This window comes from Parambassis ranga, chromosome 3 (assembly GCF_900634625.1).
Source record: "Parambassis ranga chromosome 3, fParRan2.1, whole genome shotgun sequence".
Classification (NCBI taxonomy): domain Eukaryota; kingdom Metazoa; phylum Chordata; class Actinopteri; family Ambassidae; genus Parambassis; species Parambassis ranga.
In genome coordinates, this window is record NC_041024.1 from 23526914 (window position 1) to 23546921 (window position 20008).

The window sequence follows — 20008 nt, forward strand, 5'->3', positions numbered from 1 at the left end:
ACATCTGTGTTTTGTTTGATTTGCAAATTCATATATATATATTTTCTTTGTGGAACAGAGATATTTGGAGCTAGATGAATTCATTTTTTGAGTGCAATTTGTCTTTAATCAGTTCTTAGCAGATCAATGATGCTTGATGTGCTTATGTGTATGTAGGGGGGAAGAAATAAAGAAAAGAAAGATGAGGCCCAGAGGCAAGCAGAAAGACACGGCTAGGGGGGGAAAGGAAAAAAAAGAGCTATATCATGTATATTATCCTCTGGCCAGTGAATTTAAGTGTGTCCGTTTGCGTTGGAACACAGCGGGCGTTATCATAATCGCCTCCTGCCTACTTGACAGGACCTTAAAGTGATCCTGTCATTTTATTTACACCCAGACCACTGTTTGATTTGCTTGGAAACACACACACACACATATATTTCTAACTTCCCCAGCGAGCCTGGTCGAGTAGGTCGGATGACATCTTTTGATCAGAGCTGTCTAAAGAGATCAGAGCGGACTGGCAGGTAATAGATACCCAGCAACTAACCAGACTGCTCTGCAAGGAGTTATGTGAGTGTGTGTGTATTTGAGACAGTGTGCCAACGAGAGTGTGTGTTAGCACAGACATTTCTACACTCAGCATTAGAAAATCTTGTGCAGAAGCTGCTTTGTTTTCTCTTGTAATCCCTGCGTGTGTTATAAGTGTATCACTAAATTCACGCGTTGTGCATTATAGCATTTTGTTGCTGGACACATAGCTAGAGCTTTTTTTTGGCAAGTGAGAGCTCTTCTCTGTTGGTGTGATAAAGACATGTGACAAGAAAATAAAGGAAAAGTAAAGGAAACCGTTGTGTGTGTGTGTGTGTGTGAAACAGATTGGAGGTGATGGAGGCAGTAGGAAGAGAAGAGGAAGAGAAACAAATGGGAGATAGTGGAAATGATGGATCTTGCTTGGCCCTGCTTGGCTAATTCTGCACACCCCACTGCTTTTTCATCCTACACACACACATACACAAACTCACACATCCCCCTGGGATGAGTGCTCATGACCCTAGGTTGCCCTGTGGGTTTTGAGAGCATGACTGTTGTATGAATAACAAAAGGGACTGTGGCAGAGGATCATTCACTGATATTTGTGTAGTGTGGGAGAGATATTGTTGTCTATTCACACCAACACATTTGTGGTTAGTTAAAAGGCCACAGGTGACAGACCACAGTGACATTATTGCACTAACATTTTAGCTTGAGTGCGCAATGTAGGTCTTTAACCATGGCTAGCATATTAGATTTCCATTCAACTGAATACAATCACCATACCATCACTGCACATGGCTGTGCTTAGTTTGAGCTCCACATATGACTACTACTGCTCAGTAGTAACGGGGGAAATTCGCATCATCTCTAGCCTCATACTTGATCCCCGGGGATATATCCTCAGTTGCTTGTTGTTTTCAAGTTACACGCTCACATTATCTACCAATATGCAGATGACACACAACTTTATGTGCCACTGTCCCAGAGTTATACTCAATGTATGTATGTTTTGTTGCTTAGCACAAAACTTTAGTTTATTTTTGTTTTACTGTTATTAGCACAAATATTGGCAGGCTTGGAGTATATGCTGCTAGTTTAGAGAGCTGGCATCACTTTTCATTCCACTTAAATTGGCCAGAATACAGGACTGTATGTTAAAGGATTGAAATAGACTATATATTTAAATATGTGGGACCTCTAAAGGTCCTGCATATTTTTTTGCCTTTTTTTGAGGCGCTACTTGTCTACTGTGACTGAAATCCATCTGTGCGCTGATGATATATTTGTAGATGTTATTCTTGGACAGACGCTATTATTTCATTGCATATTTGAGCAAGTTCGAGGTGTGAGTTTCACAAATGATCTTTCATTTTTCTCTCATTAAAAAAATACACACACATGTGTATATATATATATATATATATATATTAGAATATTTTATATATATGATAGTGTATGCTTTTATACCATTGCACCCTTTTCATCACAGCTTACTTATAACCTAGAAGTTCTACAGCCAAATAGAGGTTACATAGAGGCTCAGTGCTACTCATGAGTGTGTGTGTGTGTGTGTGTGTGTGTGTGTGTGGTGTAAAATATTCACCTCTCTCATGTGGGTTTAGGACGCCAAGAGCTAGACTAGCTGGAAATACTGACTTGATAATTAGTTGGCACACCGTTTTTACACTCTTGTTGCCATTTGTTCCCGCTGCATGCAATCTGTACTAACAAAAAAAAAATATAAATACAGCACACATGCATCACTGAGTGTGTGAGTAGCTCTTTAGCTCAGACGTATACTCATATATTGGCATTGTAACAGCAGCATGTAAATACACTGTCAGGAGCTCCCGAAGCTGAGTGGCATGGGGAGATGATTAGCCAGCCTAGCACTAAGACACACACACACAAGCGTTTCTGGACATACACAGGCATGCTGCTGCAGCATCTGTGTTTCTGAATAATCGCAGTCTTTCGATGTGTTGTGACGCTGCTGCAGCCAGAGGCAGACACACTTAAATGTTGCCACTCCAAATCTAATCTCCCCTCTCTCATCATGTGTCTCTCTCTTTTGCTAACACCACAGAGCTATGTGCTGTATTATCTCAGCTTCTTTGAATGGAGTTTTGCATATATTGTGCTATCGAGCGGTTTATTACTACTTGTCAGTGCCCACATGAATATAATTCATATATAGTAGATAGTGATACAGGCCAGGGTAAAAAAAAATAATATTCATTGTAGAGGGATGCTATTTTCAATTTACAACGAATGCTTAAAATGGCCAGGTAAAATCAACAGACGCATCAAAACTACTTGGTTAGATTACAATTCACCCACCCTTGCACAACGACATATTAGAAAACAAACTTCCATCATCTCCAACAAGCTTCTCCTTCTTGTTCTTGGTTGCTACGGTGATGAGTCCCACCACATCCAGAATATGGTGACACATTCATAATTTGGCAGTCAATCAGATACCCTGTAAATATGCAATTATCTAGTGATGCTGCTAACTAGAAACACTAAGTTTTAGTTGATGTCTGATGTTATGATTGTTGAACTCCTTTTTTAGAATATATATACACTTTTTTTCCCAAAATAACTAACTAAACATTAAGCGTTTCCCGTAATGCCTGTACAATGTACAATAAGGGAATAACACTTGTAATAATAAAGCAATGTCAGTGCAAAGCAACTTTGCTAGCAAGAAGCAATGATGCTACATCAGCAGTTACTGACACTAAACAATTCCACACTTGCCCATTTTATATTTTCACTGACATCAATTTTGATGCATACCCCTGTAATACACTAGAATCAGCCAGTGTGAACGTATCTGCCTATGTGTCCATCTAACTGTTTAATTGTAAGGCTAATATGTGGCCATAATAATGTCTTGCTCATAATGTTGTGGATCGCTATTCTTTGCATTACACTGTCTGCAGCACGTGTAGCATCATCACAGCTGGGCACATTTTAACCTAAACCAAGTAGTTTTGTGTCATTCTCCTGTGTCCATTAACAAGTCATGTATCTGGTTGAAGGAACAGCTCCATTCGTTAGGCATCTTTGGTTCGATCAAACGCCTATTGGGATCAATGGCATGCTGTGCAAGTCCTGGGCACTCACCGTAGACAGCCATGCCACTTTAACCAGTCACTCAATCTCACACACACACAGAGACGTGCACATGCAAAAACCATCCCACCAATTTGTCTGTTCATGTCAAATCACAATAATTAAGCATTATTGATCTCAGATTCAATTAACTTCATTAACGTGAGTTGCACTGGTGATTGTGAAGGGATAGAAATGAGGGAGGGAAGGAGGGAGGTGAGGGTGGAGATTATAGGAGCTCATCAAGTGGGAAATGGCAGAGGAGTGTATCTGTACTCAGGCATGTGAGAACATTTGGATGGGGGTTTGACTTTCATCTCAGGCCTACAGAGGTGTCTTCAGCTTTGTCTCTATACAGAAAATGTCACCCTACAAGACACCAATGTGGACAGTCTCTCTCTCTCTCTCTCTCTCACACACACACACACACACACACACACACACACACACACACACACACACACACATACGGGTCTATGTGAACTAGACGGACACTGCTGGCCAAACGCGTTTTTTGCTACATTAGGCGGACACCCCTTTCCACTTGCTTTACGAAGATATGGGGTATGTCAAAAAATCTGTTTTGAGCCATAGAACACAAATGTCACTTTAAATCTTAAATACACAGCACACAACCCAAGATATAACAACCTGACAACATGGTTAGTTAGGCGGACAGGAGATAATGAGGTAATTAGCCCCGCCCATGACACAAAGAGAAATTAGGAGGACTAACTCAATTTGTGCAGACAGTAGCTATACACACACACAAAAATGTCACTGAGGTGTATTAAAGGGTCAAATACCATTAATGGAACATGGCTAAACACAAACACAAACGTGAAGGCATTGTCCATTGAAAGGACACACCTACTATATGTGGACAATTTGTTTTACACAACACACAATACGCCAGACTATGCATTGTGAAGACATACCTGATTTGTGAGGACACATTTTAACTGGCAATATAGCTCACATATATATTACATATTTTATATAGTTAATACCTCTTTCATGATTACAGAGAATGTTTTTGTGATGCTATGAGAGAACCACCAGTCAATGCACAGCGAGCCACATTTATTGCAGCAAAAACAATCAAACATCTTGGCTCAGCTTTAAATGGCTTGTACATTTTAAAACATAATTTAACAAAAACTAAAAAAGTGCTGCAACATTATGGAACCAAATGTCTTTCACACCATTCACTGCTCCAACCTCGAGGATGCTGGTGGATTGAGTAAGGGGTTATACCATCTGAGGTGCCAACAGGCTACCTGGGCCTCTTCATCCCAACAGAAAAGTGTACTTAAAACAGACACTTTGACCTGTCACTCCAGGAACAGGACAGGTGAAGTTAACAGCAATAATGAATGTTAACCTGCATGGCTAAAAGGAGTAGATGCACCACTAACAAAAATACTTTAACCATGACTCGTCCTGCTATGTCATGACAACAGAGCCGACTTCCATTTCAACATCTTTTCAACAAAAAACAAAAACAGAAGTGCTGCATCATTATGGAATCATCTTTCACACACATCATTTAGTGCTCTGTTTCTTTAAAGTAACACCCCGATTTCTGACGAAGTCTCTTATGTTCTGCACAGAGCGACTTGCTAGAACAGGATGCTCGGCCTTTCTACATTGCTGACATTCTATCATCGTGGCAAGTTTGCCTTTCAAAATATGGTGCTTGAAGTGCCTCATGATAGCAGCGACTTCTTTAGGGGACCATTGCCTCTTTTGTTTTCTCCTTGCATTATTTCCCTTGGCATCCAGACTCACTACAAGAGAGGAAAAACAGATTGTCAAATGGTATTCACACAACAATCCCAACAAAAACAACCCCTGGAACTGGTTAACATATCACTTCATGAGTCTTCATGAGCATCGTGTCCATGACAGGACACCACAGAGGAAGTCACTGCGTTCCACTGCACGCTTGAACAGCACCTCAACACTCCACAACACTACTCAGAATGTATTTTGTGAACTGAGGACATGGAGAAGCAGGAAGCTGAGCCTCACCTACCAGGGCTTGCATATCCTCACACTATTAGAATAATGGCCTGAGTCCTTTTTTCCAAGTTTTTCAGACAACACATAACTTCACCAAAAGCAGAGCATATGATATTTAGGCCAAATATTCATTTTGGTCAAAACATTACCTAGGCCATTCATTTAATAGGGTGACGATATGCTGTGCAATGACAAACATCACTGATTTTATCTTCACAGTTTGTAGACTAGTATTAAAACCCATTTAAAGTGTTTTGCTTCAGAAAAAACATGTTGTCTTACCAGTAGATGTGCTTTCAATGGCAGAGTCAATATCTGTATAGTGAAAAAAAAGATTAGGTATATGGATATAATAGCAAACAGTAATATTGCTTAGCCTACATGTAATGAATCAAACATCAAGGATGCTGGTGGACTGAGGTAGTGGTCATACCATCTGAGGTGCCTGGAGGTTCCTCAGCAGGCTGCCTGTCTCTCTTCATCCCTACAGAATAGAGTAGTTGAATGTTCATGTGATGATTTGTGTATTTCACAACAGACACTTCAACCTGTCACTACAGGTACAGGAATGGAACTATATTGTCACTTGCACAAAAAGTGCGGGCGAGATTACGTTTGGAATATAGCTTCCTGGCCGTGCAACTGTGCGCCACAATAGTGCTTGTTATGTTACAGGTATATCCCAATAAGCCATACCAGTGAGTTAGCATGTACAATGGCAGACCACTTGAACTTGCATGGCTAAAAGGAATGCATCTATTAACAAAAGTAGTTTAAATTCAACTCTCCTTGCTATGTCATGACAAAATGACTAATAACTGAACTGAAGTACTGGAAATGGAGACATACAGACAAGAGCAGCTGTAGCTCCTATGGCATGCCCTGTGATGACTCCTGCACTGCTGTATCCATCTAACAAACCCTGCCTGACTAACATTAAAATAGCGAGCAGCATTGCCTTGTCTACGTGTAATGAATCAAACATCAAGGAGGCTGGTGGATTGAAGTAGTGGTCATACCATCTGAGGTGCCTGGAGGTTCCTCAACAGGCTGCCTGTCTCTCTTCATCCCTACAGAATAAAGTAGTTGAATGTTCATGTGATGATTTGACCTGTCATTACAGGTACAGGACAACAATAATGACTATGATTGATTATGATTCAGGTATATCCCAATAAGCCATGCCATGCCAGTTAGCATGTACAATAGCAGACCACTTGAACTTGCATAGCTAAAAGGAATGCATCCATTAAAAATAATTTATATTCAAGTCTCCTTGCTATGTCATGATAAAATGACTAATGACTGAACTGAAGTACTGGAAATGGAGACATACAGACAAGAGCAGCTGTAGCTCCTATGGCATGCCCTGTGATGACTCCTGCACTGCTGTATCCATCTAACATCCATCCATCTAACATTACTACATGTAATGAATCAAACATCAACAAGGATGCTTAGTCATATCACCTGAGGTTCCTGGACATTCCTGCTCATATTGGCTGGCTCTTTTCATTCCTGTAGAATTAATAGTGCGGCTCAATAAAGTTCATGTAATATAAGCAGGTTTGTGCCAATTCAGTTATTAATATTTCTAGGCACACTTACCAACACTTGTATGTGAATGTATGAGGGGCTGCTGTTCATCAAACTCACTGTCTTCGCTTTGCTCAGAATCACTCAGGTTCATGTCATCTGACAAAAAATGAAGAAAATAAATAATAAAACATGAGAGAATTAAACAGCAAACATTGAGTTACAGCGATAAAACATTATGAATAATATTACAATGAAGATTAGCTTGTTGAGGTAAAAGGGACAGATGTTTTTTAAGTGGGGTTGTGTGAGGGACAAATGGCAGGCAGGCTGTGTGGAAAGCATAACATTCTAGAGGTTAGGTCATATTTTTGCTACAGTAAAAATATCTGTTAGCAATTCTTGTAAACCAAACTTTATGATCTACACAGATCTACACAGCTGAAAACAACTTTTAATAGCAATACCTTCAATGTCAATCTCTTCAAGTGATTTGCCTTGAAGATTTGTCAGGGACCCTTTCTCCATGGCAAGAAGTAATTTTGATATTTTGGCCAGCTGCGTTGTAGCCTCTGGAAGCCTGTAATATTCTCTGTGGACACGAATGTCATGTCCTAAGAAGTCTGCAACTTGATCCAACTCATGATTTTTGAGGTTCAGGATTTGTGACAAAGTTGCAACATGCTTGCGCAAGTGAGTTGACCTGAGGAGTTCAGGGTTCTGAGCGCCACACTCATTTGCATAAATCCTCAAACAGTCCTGTCCTCTATAAGAAGACAAACAATGGGGTCTTGCAAACAGGAATTCATTCTCTTCTGGGACTCCACACTCTGTTCTTTTGCTGATAAGATGTGTTAAGGCATCAACCATGTCTGGTGACAGCAGCACAGCAACTTTGCGCCCTCTTTTACCCCTAATTTCCACGCGACTGAAGTGGTTACAAAGTTTTTGTTCGAATTTTGTAAGGCCGCTGGCAACATCCTTATGCAAGGCAGTTGTGTCCCTTTCGAGGAAGCCTTTGAGTCTCATTTTTGCAACTTCTCCTCCACGTCTTCGGTTGAAGAGTATGATTTTTGCAAGGGTTGCTTTACAAAGTTCTCCATAGACTTGGGGTGATGGTGTTTTTCCTAAGTCTTCAGATGCTACATTTGCAGTTTTTTCAAGATGTCGGTGAAGACGTTGCACATCCTCTGTGAAAGGCAGAGTAGATGGCTTGTTAAAGTGCCCCTCAGTCAAGGTTGTCAAGGCTGTGTGTGAGACAAGTTCAGACCACTTTTTGGTACACAATGTCTTGAAGGTCTGGGTTGACTGTATCAGTTGAGGATCCTCTGCTATCAGAGCCCTGCAATGTATGATGTCACAAATCTTTTGCAATGAGTGACCAAGTTTGAGGGCAAGGCTTGGAGTTTGGTAGCTGTTCTTTTCTTCGTCATACCCAGACACTTTCTTGACAGCTTTGATAACCACATGGAAATGTTTGGGTTTAACAGCATCTTCAAGGGTATATATTGCACAGTCTTTGCGGAGTGCCAGCAGAAGTCTTCCAACTTCACGAAGCTTCTGGCGAATATAGTCATATTTAGTGGGATCCTGTCCGTGTCTGTTGAATAGGGACTGACCCAGCTGAAGAATACAGTAGTCACTGCGCACAGCAGCAGAGATGTCATCGTCTTTCATGGCAGTTAAAAGCTTCCAAACACCTTGCGATATCTGTTGACACAACGTTGACTCCGACATTTTGGCCAAAGACAAGACCCGAGTTCTTCCCGACTCTGCTTTGGCTTCCACTGGCTTCGAAGTACATTTTCGAACATGTCGCCACAGATGCCTGCGAAGATACAGAGCCTGGCAGTACATGCAGTGCACATAATCCTTTGGATTATACATTTTCTTTGGTTGGCGTCTAAGTTTTAGCAATCCAGTCCCACTTGTTATAACCTCAGCATTGTGTTCATAGTTCCCTTTATTCCGTAGCTTGATCAGCATTTTTTTGCGTTCACTGGAGTCATGTGGGAGTGCTAAAAGTTGTGCAACCTCCACACTTGTCTTCTCATGGGTTTTCAAATGACGTGTCAATTTTGACTGTGGCTTTCCACAGATATAGCAAAACGTTTTTCTTCTTAATGAAGAGGATGTATTTGGAAACTGTATGCACTGAGCTTCCCCAGGCTCCTTAACAGATGTGTCTTCGGCAATGCCTTTGCTAACTTTAGCCTGAACACCTAATACTTGATTGCCTTCCTTATGAATCTTTTTACGCTCTGTTGTACTGATTGCAAATTCACTGCAGGATACTTCTTTACTCTGTACTTCTGAGAGTTGTTTAACATCCATATCGTTGGAAGGCCCTGCTGAGCTTTTCCATGAACTGTCTGAATCACTGTGAGAATCATGTTCATATTCCTCCTCTGATGATACTGCTTCTTCCCAAGGCCCTGCTGAGCTTTTCCACGAACTGTCTGAATCACTGTGAGAATCGGGTACATATTCCTCCTCTGATATCTCTTCACTTGAACTTGTTTCTTCAAGAAGCTGATATAAAAAAAGAATTACTACATTGTGCTTTTCACACACACCTTTTAAAGTAATTACACATACACTTACCAGTTTGGGTACCAGGCCCATATTCTGACTTTTCAAATAACAACTTTTGTGCCAGAAGACAGAACAACCTAGACAGACGATAAAGAGAACTTATGAAGAAAATTGATGCATGTACGTCACTAAATTAACAGAAAAGAATATTGCCTGCTTTCAAAAGTTTAAATTATAATTATAAAAATCACCTTGATATGTCAGCAGAGATTAAGGACTAAGGACTAAGGTTAATTTAAAATATTGCTCTCACAACATCACAGCATGAATATTCACATTTCAAAAGGGGGAAACAAAGCACTACAATGCTGCAGGGACAGTTTTGGTCAGTCTTACACATAGCTGCTTTAGCTAAGTGTGTAAATATATGATTTGTAGAAAACTGCTTTGAATGGAAAATGTTCAATGTACTTTTATGTCTATGTAACAACTGAATTAGTGGAAATTGGCACTAAACACTAAATGTGATATATTATGCAGACTGAATAAAAAATACTGTAATAATTATGAATTAATATTGGTACATCATGCATGAATGCATCATTTATTCAACAAAACTACTCACGTTTACATCTAATACCAGTCCACTTGATCGCAGCATAAGGTCCACTACACCTGGCACATTTGTCGAAGCTTGGTACAACTGAGGAGACCAAATCATGTTCACAGATCTGTTGGAAAAAAAAACATGGTTATGAGAATATCATAATGAATATCAAAATAACACTTCATCTGATTTGATGAAAACACTTGCAATTCAAAAAACACTGCCTTTTGTGTGATGGAGAACATTAACAGAATGTAAATTGTGGAAATATAAAAGAAAATGTATATATTTTGCTATTATTTGTAAACGAACAAACAAAACATGTGAACTTTTCCATCCTCACCCAAAGAAATTCTGAACAGAAGGTTCAAAGGTTAAGTAGAAATTTTAGGTACTCAAATATTTCAAGCAATCAAGTATTTTTTATATAGTCACGACTTAAGCCACTAAATATATCATTAATGCGTTGTGCTATAACTTATGTACACATTCAGGGTACATTCCCTAAAGATAAAGACTGCTCTAACTGACAGTTTGACTTTAAAAGCCTTCGAAACATGTTTTCTGAATCATAATTGGGTTACGTTCGCCAATATCTATCAAATGTAAGCATACACATATAGTTCACATAAAGCAGATCACCCAAGGATTTTAAGTCTGAGATGCTAATTTTGAATGGATGGATGGATGTGTTTAGGATGTGTATACAAAATGTTACAGAAATATTGAAGATTTTTAAATTATTCACCTCATGAATTCTGCTGGCAGGAGAGGCAGGTGGGACAGGATCAGTCTCCTGTGGACTGTTCTGGGGACAGAAATGGACAAGCAATAAGCACTAAACAATCAAAGTTGAACATTCAAACTGTAGTTATTTGTGTTGTGTGATAAACAAACAATTATATACTGACAAAATGTCAATACACGTTATATTTTCCTCAAGAGTGAGAATTCATTTCAGCATAAACACTGACCATTAAAAACATAGAGTTGATTGAGCTGATTTTGTTATTAAGCTGCACAATACTGCCCACCCCACACAATACACAGTATGACAGCAGCATACAGTGTTACAGAGAAATATAGAAGACTTTTAAAACAGGACTTTAATAAATTATCAATTATTCACCTCATGAATGCTGCTGGTAGGAGAGGCAGGTGGGACAGGATCAGTCTCCTGTGGACTGTTCTAGGGACAGAAATGGACAAAGTTTAATCACTAAACAATCAAAGTTGAACATTCAAAGTGTAGAAGCTCATGATGTGCAATAACAAAACAATTGTATACTGAGAGAATGACAACATACATGATATTTTAAGATTGTAAACAGACATGTGATTAGGATACATGCATATAATGTTAAAGAAATATCAAAGATTTTTAAACAGGACTTTAATAAATTATCAATTATTCACCTCATGAATTCTGCTGGCAGGAGAGGCAGGCGGGACAGCATCAGTCTCCTGTGGACTGTTCTGGGGACAGAAATGGACAAGCAATAAGCACTAAACATCTGAAGTTGAACATTCCAACTGTAGATGCTTTTTGATGTGCAGTAACAAAACAATTGTATACTGAGAGAATGACAACAGACATGATATTTTAAGATTGTAAACAGGCATGTGATTAGGATACATGCATAAAATGTATCATAAAATCATAAAATCAACACTGACCATCAACATAGAGTTGATTGAGCTGATTTTGTCATTAAGCTGCACAATACTGCCCACCCCACACAATACACAGTATGACAGCAGCAGTAACTAGGAGGACACGATGCTCAAACTGGTCTAGCCTCATGGTGGAGGTCAGAACACTGCCCATCCTCCACAATACACAGTATGACAGCAGCATACAATGTTACAGAGAAATATAGAAGATTTTAAAACAGGACTTTAATAAATTATCAATTATTCACCTCATGAATTCTGCTGGCAGGAGAGGCAGGCGGGACAGGATCAGTCTCCTGTGGACTGTTCTGGGGACAGAAATGGACAAAGTTAATCATTAAACAATCAAAGTTGAACATTCAAAGTGTAGAAGCTCATGATGTGCAATAACAAAACAATTGTATACTGAGAGAATGTCAACAGACATGATATTTTAAGATTGTAAACAGACATGTGATTAGGATACATGCATATAATGTTAAAGAAATATCAAAGATTTTTAAACAGGACTTTAATAAATTATCAATTATTCACCTCATGAATGCTGCTGGCAGGAGAGGCAGGCGGGACAGCATCAGTCTCCTGTGGACTGTTCTGGGGACAGAAATGGACAAAGTTTAATCACTAAACATCTGAAGTTGAACATTCAAACTGTAGTTATTTGTGTTGTGCAATAAACAAACAATTATATACTGACAAAATGTCAATACACGTTATATTTTCCTCAAGAGTGAGAATTCATTTCAGCATAAACACTGACCATTAAAAACATAGAGTTGATTGAGCTGATTTTGTCATTAAGCTGCACAATACTGCCCACCCCACACAATACACAGTATGACAGCAGCAGTAACTAGGAGGACACGATGCTCAAACTGGTCTAGCCTCATGGTGGAGGTCAGAACACCGCCCATCCCCCACAATACACAGTATGACAGCAGCAGTAACTAGGAGGACACGATGCTCAAACTGGTCTAGCCTCATGGTGGAGGTCAGAACACTGCCCACCCCACACAATACACAGTATGACAGCAGCATACAATGTTACAGAGAAATATAGAAGATTTTTAAAACAGGACTTTAATAAATTATCAATTATTCACCTCATGAATGCTGCTGGCAGGAGAGGCAGGTGGGACAGGATCAGTCTCCTGTGGACTGTTCTAGGGACAGAAATGGACAAAGTTAATCACTAAACAATCAAAGTTGAACATTCAAAGTGTAGAAGCTCATGATGTGCAATAACAAAACAATTGTATACTGAGAGAATGACAGACATTACGCCTTGTCCAGATTTTTTCAGCCTTCAAATAAAATGACTAGTCACTACAACAATTCAGTCAAATTATTTCATGCAGCAGCATTTCCAATTTAATTCCATAGTCAATCTTTTTCTACTCTAGACACATAGTGTGTGCTATTTTGTCTCACAGGAACGAGTATGATCTAAATGCAGCAGAACATTCATTCACAAGTATTAAGTAGTTGTCACCACCCCTAGTCCTGAAATCTTATAGTATAACAATGAATAACACTTCTGAAATATCACTTCTTTGCTACATTGTTTGCTGTAAAGCTGACTTTATGTTCTGGTCCCAGGGTCTACAGTGCAATTACGTTTTCTTTATGAAGCACTGGCATCTAAATGTCTCCAGATGATTAGCAAATATTCAAATGGTAGACTGTGTGTTCACTTTGTTGAAGTTGTTAAAACTCCTGAAATTCATGTTAACTTCATAGTTCAGTAACAGCAAAAACTACTCACTTAGAATTGCATGCTGCTCAATGATAGCAAAGTGTACTGCAATATGCAATGATCTAGAAAACCTAACTATATTATTTATTCAAAAATCACAACATGTGGTGCAGCTTGACTTTGCTGTGAAATAGTGTGAAATGATAGTAGACTACCAAATGTTGGATCTTTGTGAAAATTAAGCTCCATTTGTAAATACCTTGCATCTCCATGGCCAATCAGAATCTCCATAGTTATATGTGATCTCTTCCCCAGGACTGATGTCCTTTAGTGCAAACAAACAGAGATGGGGTTTTTCATCCACCTTGATTGTTTTCATTTTGCTGTTCGGGTTCACATGCTCATCATTGACAAGTCTCCCTAGGGAGCCATCCTCTTTGGCAGCATCAACACTGAAATGGCAAGAACATGATTCCATATAATTCACTACTACTACTATTTTCAGTAACACTTAGTGGGTAAGAAATTGTATTTCTGGGTGAAATTTAGAAACAACACTAAATTAATTACATACCAGAACTGTTTTCCATTAAATCGAAATTCAAACATGAAAACTTTCAGTGACTCATGATAAATCCGTTGCCTGTTTTCATGTTCATGTTTAGTTAGCAGTTCCCCTCGATATTCAACAAGGAAGTCTCCCTTTTCAAAGTGGCGGCGGCTGAACACTCCACGACCTAACAAAAACAGAGTCAGAAGAACTTCTTACAGTTATAATAAGAATCAAAACAAGCCTGTGCTTAAGACACAAATACTTTGGCAACTCACCTTTGAATGAATTTATATATTTCACCTCAAATCCATCCTTGTCTTTACACAAGAATGCAAAATGTGCAGCTTCTTCTCCTGGTTTCACCTTTGCCCTCCGGGACCTTGTTGTTGCCATCTCTTACAAATGCCTGATCACAGTACAACATGATTTGATTACATGAACATTTTATGATAACATAACATTTTTTAATCGTGACATGTTTACACCTAAATGCAGACACAGATGACTGAATGACTGCAGCCTGCACAGGCTCTCAACTCAGCAATGATGCAGATTTACCTACGGTTCTACGCATCCACGCGGCCTGGATCATTTCTCATGCGCGCTGCTTTATTCCCACATGTATGATGTTTATAACGCGGATCAATAATGAAGTGCAAAGAAGCCGAGTAGTGAAACTCGTGCTGATGCACTACGAGTGTACTTTTCATCGCTTTCACTCCGCGGCCCGTCTCTTTGCTTAGAAGACGCTTTAATGCTGCGTTTAAAAGAATAACATCAGCTGTAGATGCATCAGGAGCGGATCTCTTTACTTAGCTGCTCACATGGAGCAAGAAAAGACACGGCAGACATGCTGGAGCGTCGGCACAACAACATCCCGTTTCAACCGAGTTGTTCCGGTGAAAAAAGTGTTTCGGTGGCCGCGTGTTATTAACTGACTTAAAGTTATGGTTAAAGTTTCCATTTAGCTGAACCTGGTCCAATAAGCACGTTAGGTTTAACTAGCTAGCGATGCAAAAAACAAACCTGGCAAGACTAGCTTGTTGAACTAGTGTAGCTGTGTGTCTGGAGTTAAAAGCCTTACCTGCGTGATCCTCGCCATGCCAGGTGAAACGAGTCCACGTGACGAGAGGGCAGAGACGTTCCTCAGAGAAGGGAGGGGGGGGGGCTGCTGACTCCATGTGTGTGTGTGTGTCGCAAAGGTTTCCCCCGGGTCCTAAAGCCGGCCACCCGCGCCCGGACAGATATAACCCTTTTTATTGTTATTAAGTAAGTGTACTCAACAAATCAATGAGTGGATGAGCCAGAACTTTCTCCAGCTCAATGCAGATTAGACAGAAGTGCTTGTTTTTGGCCCCAAAAATGAAAGCTCTTAGATCAGACCTGAATTTTAACAACCATATAAAAGCTATTACTATGTTGGCCTATTACCACCTGAAAAACATTGTTAGGATCAAAGGCTTTCTGTCCAAACAAGACACAGAAAAACGTATTCACGCATTCATTTTCAGTAGGATTATTATAATGGCATTCCACAGGTCTTAACAAAAAATCAATCAGGCAGCTACAGCTGGTCCAAAATGCTGCTGCCTGAGTTCTGACTAACACCAGGAAACTGGACCACATCACACCTGTACTCAGATCACTGCACTGGCTTCCTGTGAGTCAAAGGATACATTTTAAAATTTACTCTTGGCTTACAAAGCACTAAATGGTCTTGGACCAAAATACATTGTGGATTTGTTGGTTCCCTATGAAGCATCCAGACCCCTGAGATCATCAGGGACAGGCCTACTGTCTTCAACCTCAGTCTGCAGCTGGGGAGAGTGCCTACCCTGTGGAAAACATCCTGTGTTGTTCCAGTCCCAAAGAGAAACTGCCCTCAGGAGCTGAACGACTACAGACCGGTGGCACTCACATCACAGCTGATGAAGACAATGGAGCGGCTCATCCTCGACCTCCTCAAGCCCCAAGTGCATCAGGCTCAGGACCCGCTACAGTTTGCCTACTGGGCAGGTGTGGGTGTGGAGGACGCCATTCTCTACCTCCTACACCGTGTTCAAGCACATCTGGACAAAGGGAGGGGCACAGTGAGGATTCTTTTCTTGGACTTCTCAAGTGCCTTCAACACCATCCAGCCCCTGCTGCTACTGGACAAACTGAGGGAGATGTCTGTGGACCACTACTTGGTGTCCTGGATTGCTGACTACCTCACGGAGAGACCGCAGTACGTCAGACTAAAGGACACCACATCAGACACTGTCATCAGCAGCACTGGAGCTCCCCAGGGGCTGTCCCCCCTCCTCTTCACCCTTTACACCTCAGACTTCTGCTACAACTCAGAACTGTGTCACATCCAGACGTTTGCAGATGACACAGCCATCGTGGGGTGTATCAGGGATGATGGAGAGGATGAGTAGAGAAGTGTAGTCAGTGACTTTGTCACCTGGAGTCAGGTGAACCATCTCCAGTTTAACACCTCAAAGACTAAGGAGCTGGTCATCGACTTCAGGAAGTCCAGCCCACAGCCACGTCCAGTGACCATCAGGGACGACGAGGTGGAGATTGTAGGCAACTAGAAGTACCTCGGGTTGTGGCTGGACAACAAGCTGGACTGGACATGCTGTACAGATCACCTGTACAAGAAGGGCCAGAGCCGTCTGTACTTCCTGAAGACTGGGAGCCTTCAACATCTGCAGGAGCTCCTGTGGATGTTCTACCAGTCTGTGGTGGCCAGTACACCTTTTTATGCTGTTGTCTGTTGGGGGGGTAACATAAACAAAAGGTGTGCTAACAGGCTGGACAGACTTATCAGGCGGGCCGGCTCTGTGGTCGGCATGAAGCTGGACTCCCTGGTGACAGTGGCAGAGAGGAGAACACTAAGAAAAATCCTGGCTATTGTGGACGATGCCAGTCATCCTCTGCACACTGTCATCAGCCCTCAGAGGAGCCAGAACAGCCACAGGCTGCTCCTCCCCAAGAGCAGGACCAACAGACTCAGAGACTCCTTTGTCCCCCGATCCATCAACTCTACAACTCTGCTTTTGGCAGGAGGGGGAGAAGGAGGGAGGAGCACAGCCCGCTGATACAACACACCTGCAATAATTTACATGTGCAATAATCCATCTGTACCATCTATGCTGCTGTGCAATGTTTGTACAGAATTCCTCTTATCTTTTATTTTTTACTGTACTATGTTCTATTCTATTCTACTTAACTCTTGCTCTGTCGGTGTTGTATTGCTGCTGGTAACCAAATTTCCCTGAGGAGAAAATGTATTCTATTCTATTCTATTCTATTCTATTCTATTCTATTCTATTCTATTCTATTCTATTATGTGTACCCAGGGTCAGGACCAAACTAAGTGAAGCAGGGTTCAGTTATTCTGCCCCTCACCTGTGGAACAATCTTCCTGAATACCTGAGGTCTGCTCAAACAGTCACTTTATTTAAATCAGGCCTGTTTACTGCAGCATTCTCTTAAATTTCATTGTATTCATGGTTCCTAACTGAACTTTTCTCATTTGATCTTTCCCACTTAATCTTTATGATTTTAATTTCTAAGTTGTTTGTTTTAAAATGTTATTTTTTATTCTGTGATCTTAATGTCTTCTGTAAAGCACTCTGAATTGCCTTTTGTATGAATGGTGCTATATAAATAAACCTTGCCTTGCCTATTGCCTATTGACCCTCTGGTATTCCTTGAATTAGGGTGACTGTATGAATTAGGGGGACTGTGTATCCATCAGCCAATCAAAACCTGCGAAATATACACTTGTGTGAATAATTAATTAGGTGGTGTACTACCCGGACCCACCGGCAGGGGCGCTATGTTGATACACAGATTATACACAAAATCATGAAAATGTGTAATAGAAGGACTTTTGCTGAAAATTAGTATATGGGCTTTCTAAGCCAATAGAAACACATCTACGCTGTTAGAATTAGGCGGACACTGGCCCTGTCTGACTAATTCAAAATGTCTGCCTAGTGTCGGGGTGTATTCATACCAATTGTCCGTTTAATACACAAAAACCCACACACACACACACACACACACACACACACACACACACACACACACACACACACTTGCTAAAACTGCAAGACCTAAGCTGAAGTGTAAACAGACAGCCCTGACGTGCCTGTGTGTCTGATAGGGGCTGTTAAGTGGTTATATAAGCATGATAAACTGTTTCCTAACATCATAACATCTGCAGACTGCATACGCATTTCCTCACTTTATGCGCAGGCAGGAATACAGAAATGTAATTCAGGTTTGTAATACCTCTATTTTGTTCATTTTTTAATTCTATTTAACCTATTATTATTAGAATAACTTAGTATTATAGCACAGATTTTGTACTAATGTCAGGAATGATTTCAAAGCGCACTCCAAGGAACAACTGCAGCCTCAAAATCAGCAGCCAGTTCTCCTGAAAATGAGATCAAACCACCTCTTCCACCCTGCTGACAATTCATCTGGAACTCTCTCTATCCTTCTCTCTGCTAATTAAAAGAGCACCTGCATACCTGGTGTGTTTGGCCCTGGCTCCTTCTACTCCAGTGGTTCTGTGTGTGTGTATGTGTGCTTGGATGTGTTTCTCCATATTTATCTCAGTATCCTGGGTCATAGTGTTGTGAACCCCTCAGATTGGGCTGAAGCCAGTGGCCTTGGGAATCATCTCTGCATGTTTTTATGTGTGTGTGTGTGTGTGTGTGTGGCCCCAGTCTTGACTTTCATCCAAGACCTGGCTCCCTCCTCCTCCTCCTCCTCCTCTTGCCTCAGTCTCTTCTCACTGTGCCACATTTATTCATGTCTCCTTCTTCCTTTAGTTTACACTATAAATTCTGCTGCAGATTTATTTGACTGCATTTACTGCAACAATAAATACAATATCGGATAAGGTGTAGAATGACCATTTCCCCCATCTCTCCCTCCTTACACTCACTGTAAAAACTGTGGAACCATTTTGTGACAAGTTTTGGCTGAGGAAGCTGGAGCAGGGCAGTAAACTACTCTGTCCAACTCAATAAAAAATATTACAGTCGGTTTCTATGAGTGCAGAACAAATTATCTGCTCCTTACTTAACTATAAAACCTAAAAAAAACATTACACTAATAATACATTAATTAATACCAGTGATGGGAATAACAGGGTTATAAATAAACAGCGTTACTTTTTCAAACGAATTACTGTTTCCAACTATACAACGCTGGTACTGACAATAAAGTGCGGCGTTACTATTAAGCTCACTGAGCTCATCGAGCAAGCTGTCTGGGAGCTGCAAAGTTTTTTCTTTGATGAACAGGGAGGCAGAGAAAACCACTATAAGTAATGACTGAATAAGACAGAGGACAACTACATGGTAAAGCAGTCAGAGGCAGAGTGAGGCAAATGCATACACACACATACACAGCTGCACCGACGAAGAAGGAGTCACACATGCAGCTATGGCGTGTCCAGGGAATCCGAAGGTAGTGTTGTTTAAAGTTGAAGGTACAACAAACATTGCTTTTCCCTCGTCGAGATAAAAAGCAAGAATGTGACATTATGTCCAGGAACAACGTGTGTTTCCACATCACCACAGGTTACAAGCAATTCCAATCTCATGAAGCACCTCTCATCGTCACATGCTTCAACAAATTAGACACTGTTGATAGCAGCCCAAACCCAGGTGATAACTCTGGGGGGAAAAAAGCAGACAGAGCCGCCACGTCCAAGCAGATGAAGCTTGATTTTTCT

At 40.7% G+C, this 20008-nt stretch overlaps 2 protein-coding genes and 1 long non-coding RNA gene across 5 annotated transcripts in view; 1 reads left to right on the forward strand and 2 right to left on the reverse strand.

The window, feature by feature from the left end:
* Window positions 1-20008, forward strand: part of tshz3b (teashirt zinc finger homeobox 3b) — a 45644-nt gene that overhangs the window by 18735 nt on the left and 6901 nt on the right. The gene's annotated exons all lie outside the window — the stretch shown is intronic.
* LOC114433215 (uncharacterized) lies at window positions 4703-16490 on the reverse strand. 2 transcript variants are annotated; one of them, XM_028401664.1, is made up of 12 exons: window positions 15939-16490; window positions 14538-15514; window positions 14284-14446; window positions 13969-14161; window positions 13117-13176; window positions 10358-10463; window positions 7270-7356; window positions 7132-7179; window positions 6681-6731; window positions 6095-6145; window positions 5944-5976; window positions 4703-5426 (listed from the first exon to the last, which is right to left on the reverse strand). In XM_028401664.1, exons 2-12 carry the CDS (start codon window positions 14653-14655, stop codon window positions 5182-5184), a joined length of 1155 nt encoding a protein of 384 aa, XP_028257465.1. In that variant the 5' UTR covers window positions 14656-15514; window positions 15939-16490; the 3' UTR covers window positions 4703-5181. The 2 variants fall into 2 exon arrangements, with proteins under 2 accessions (XP_028257465.1, XP_028257464.1); XM_028401663.1 differs by lacking the exons at window positions 10358-10463; window positions 13117-13176; window positions 13969-14161; ... (1 more) ...; window positions 14538-15514; window positions 15939-16490 and adding an exon at window positions 7665-9060.
* Window positions 11469-12585, reverse strand: LOC114433216 (uncharacterized). Its single transcript, XR_003670346.1, has 3 exons — window positions 12548-12585; window positions 12262-12321; window positions 11469-11528 (listed from the first exon to the last, which is right to left on the reverse strand). It is a non-coding gene; the product is annotated as an uncharacterized LOC114433216 (long non-coding RNA).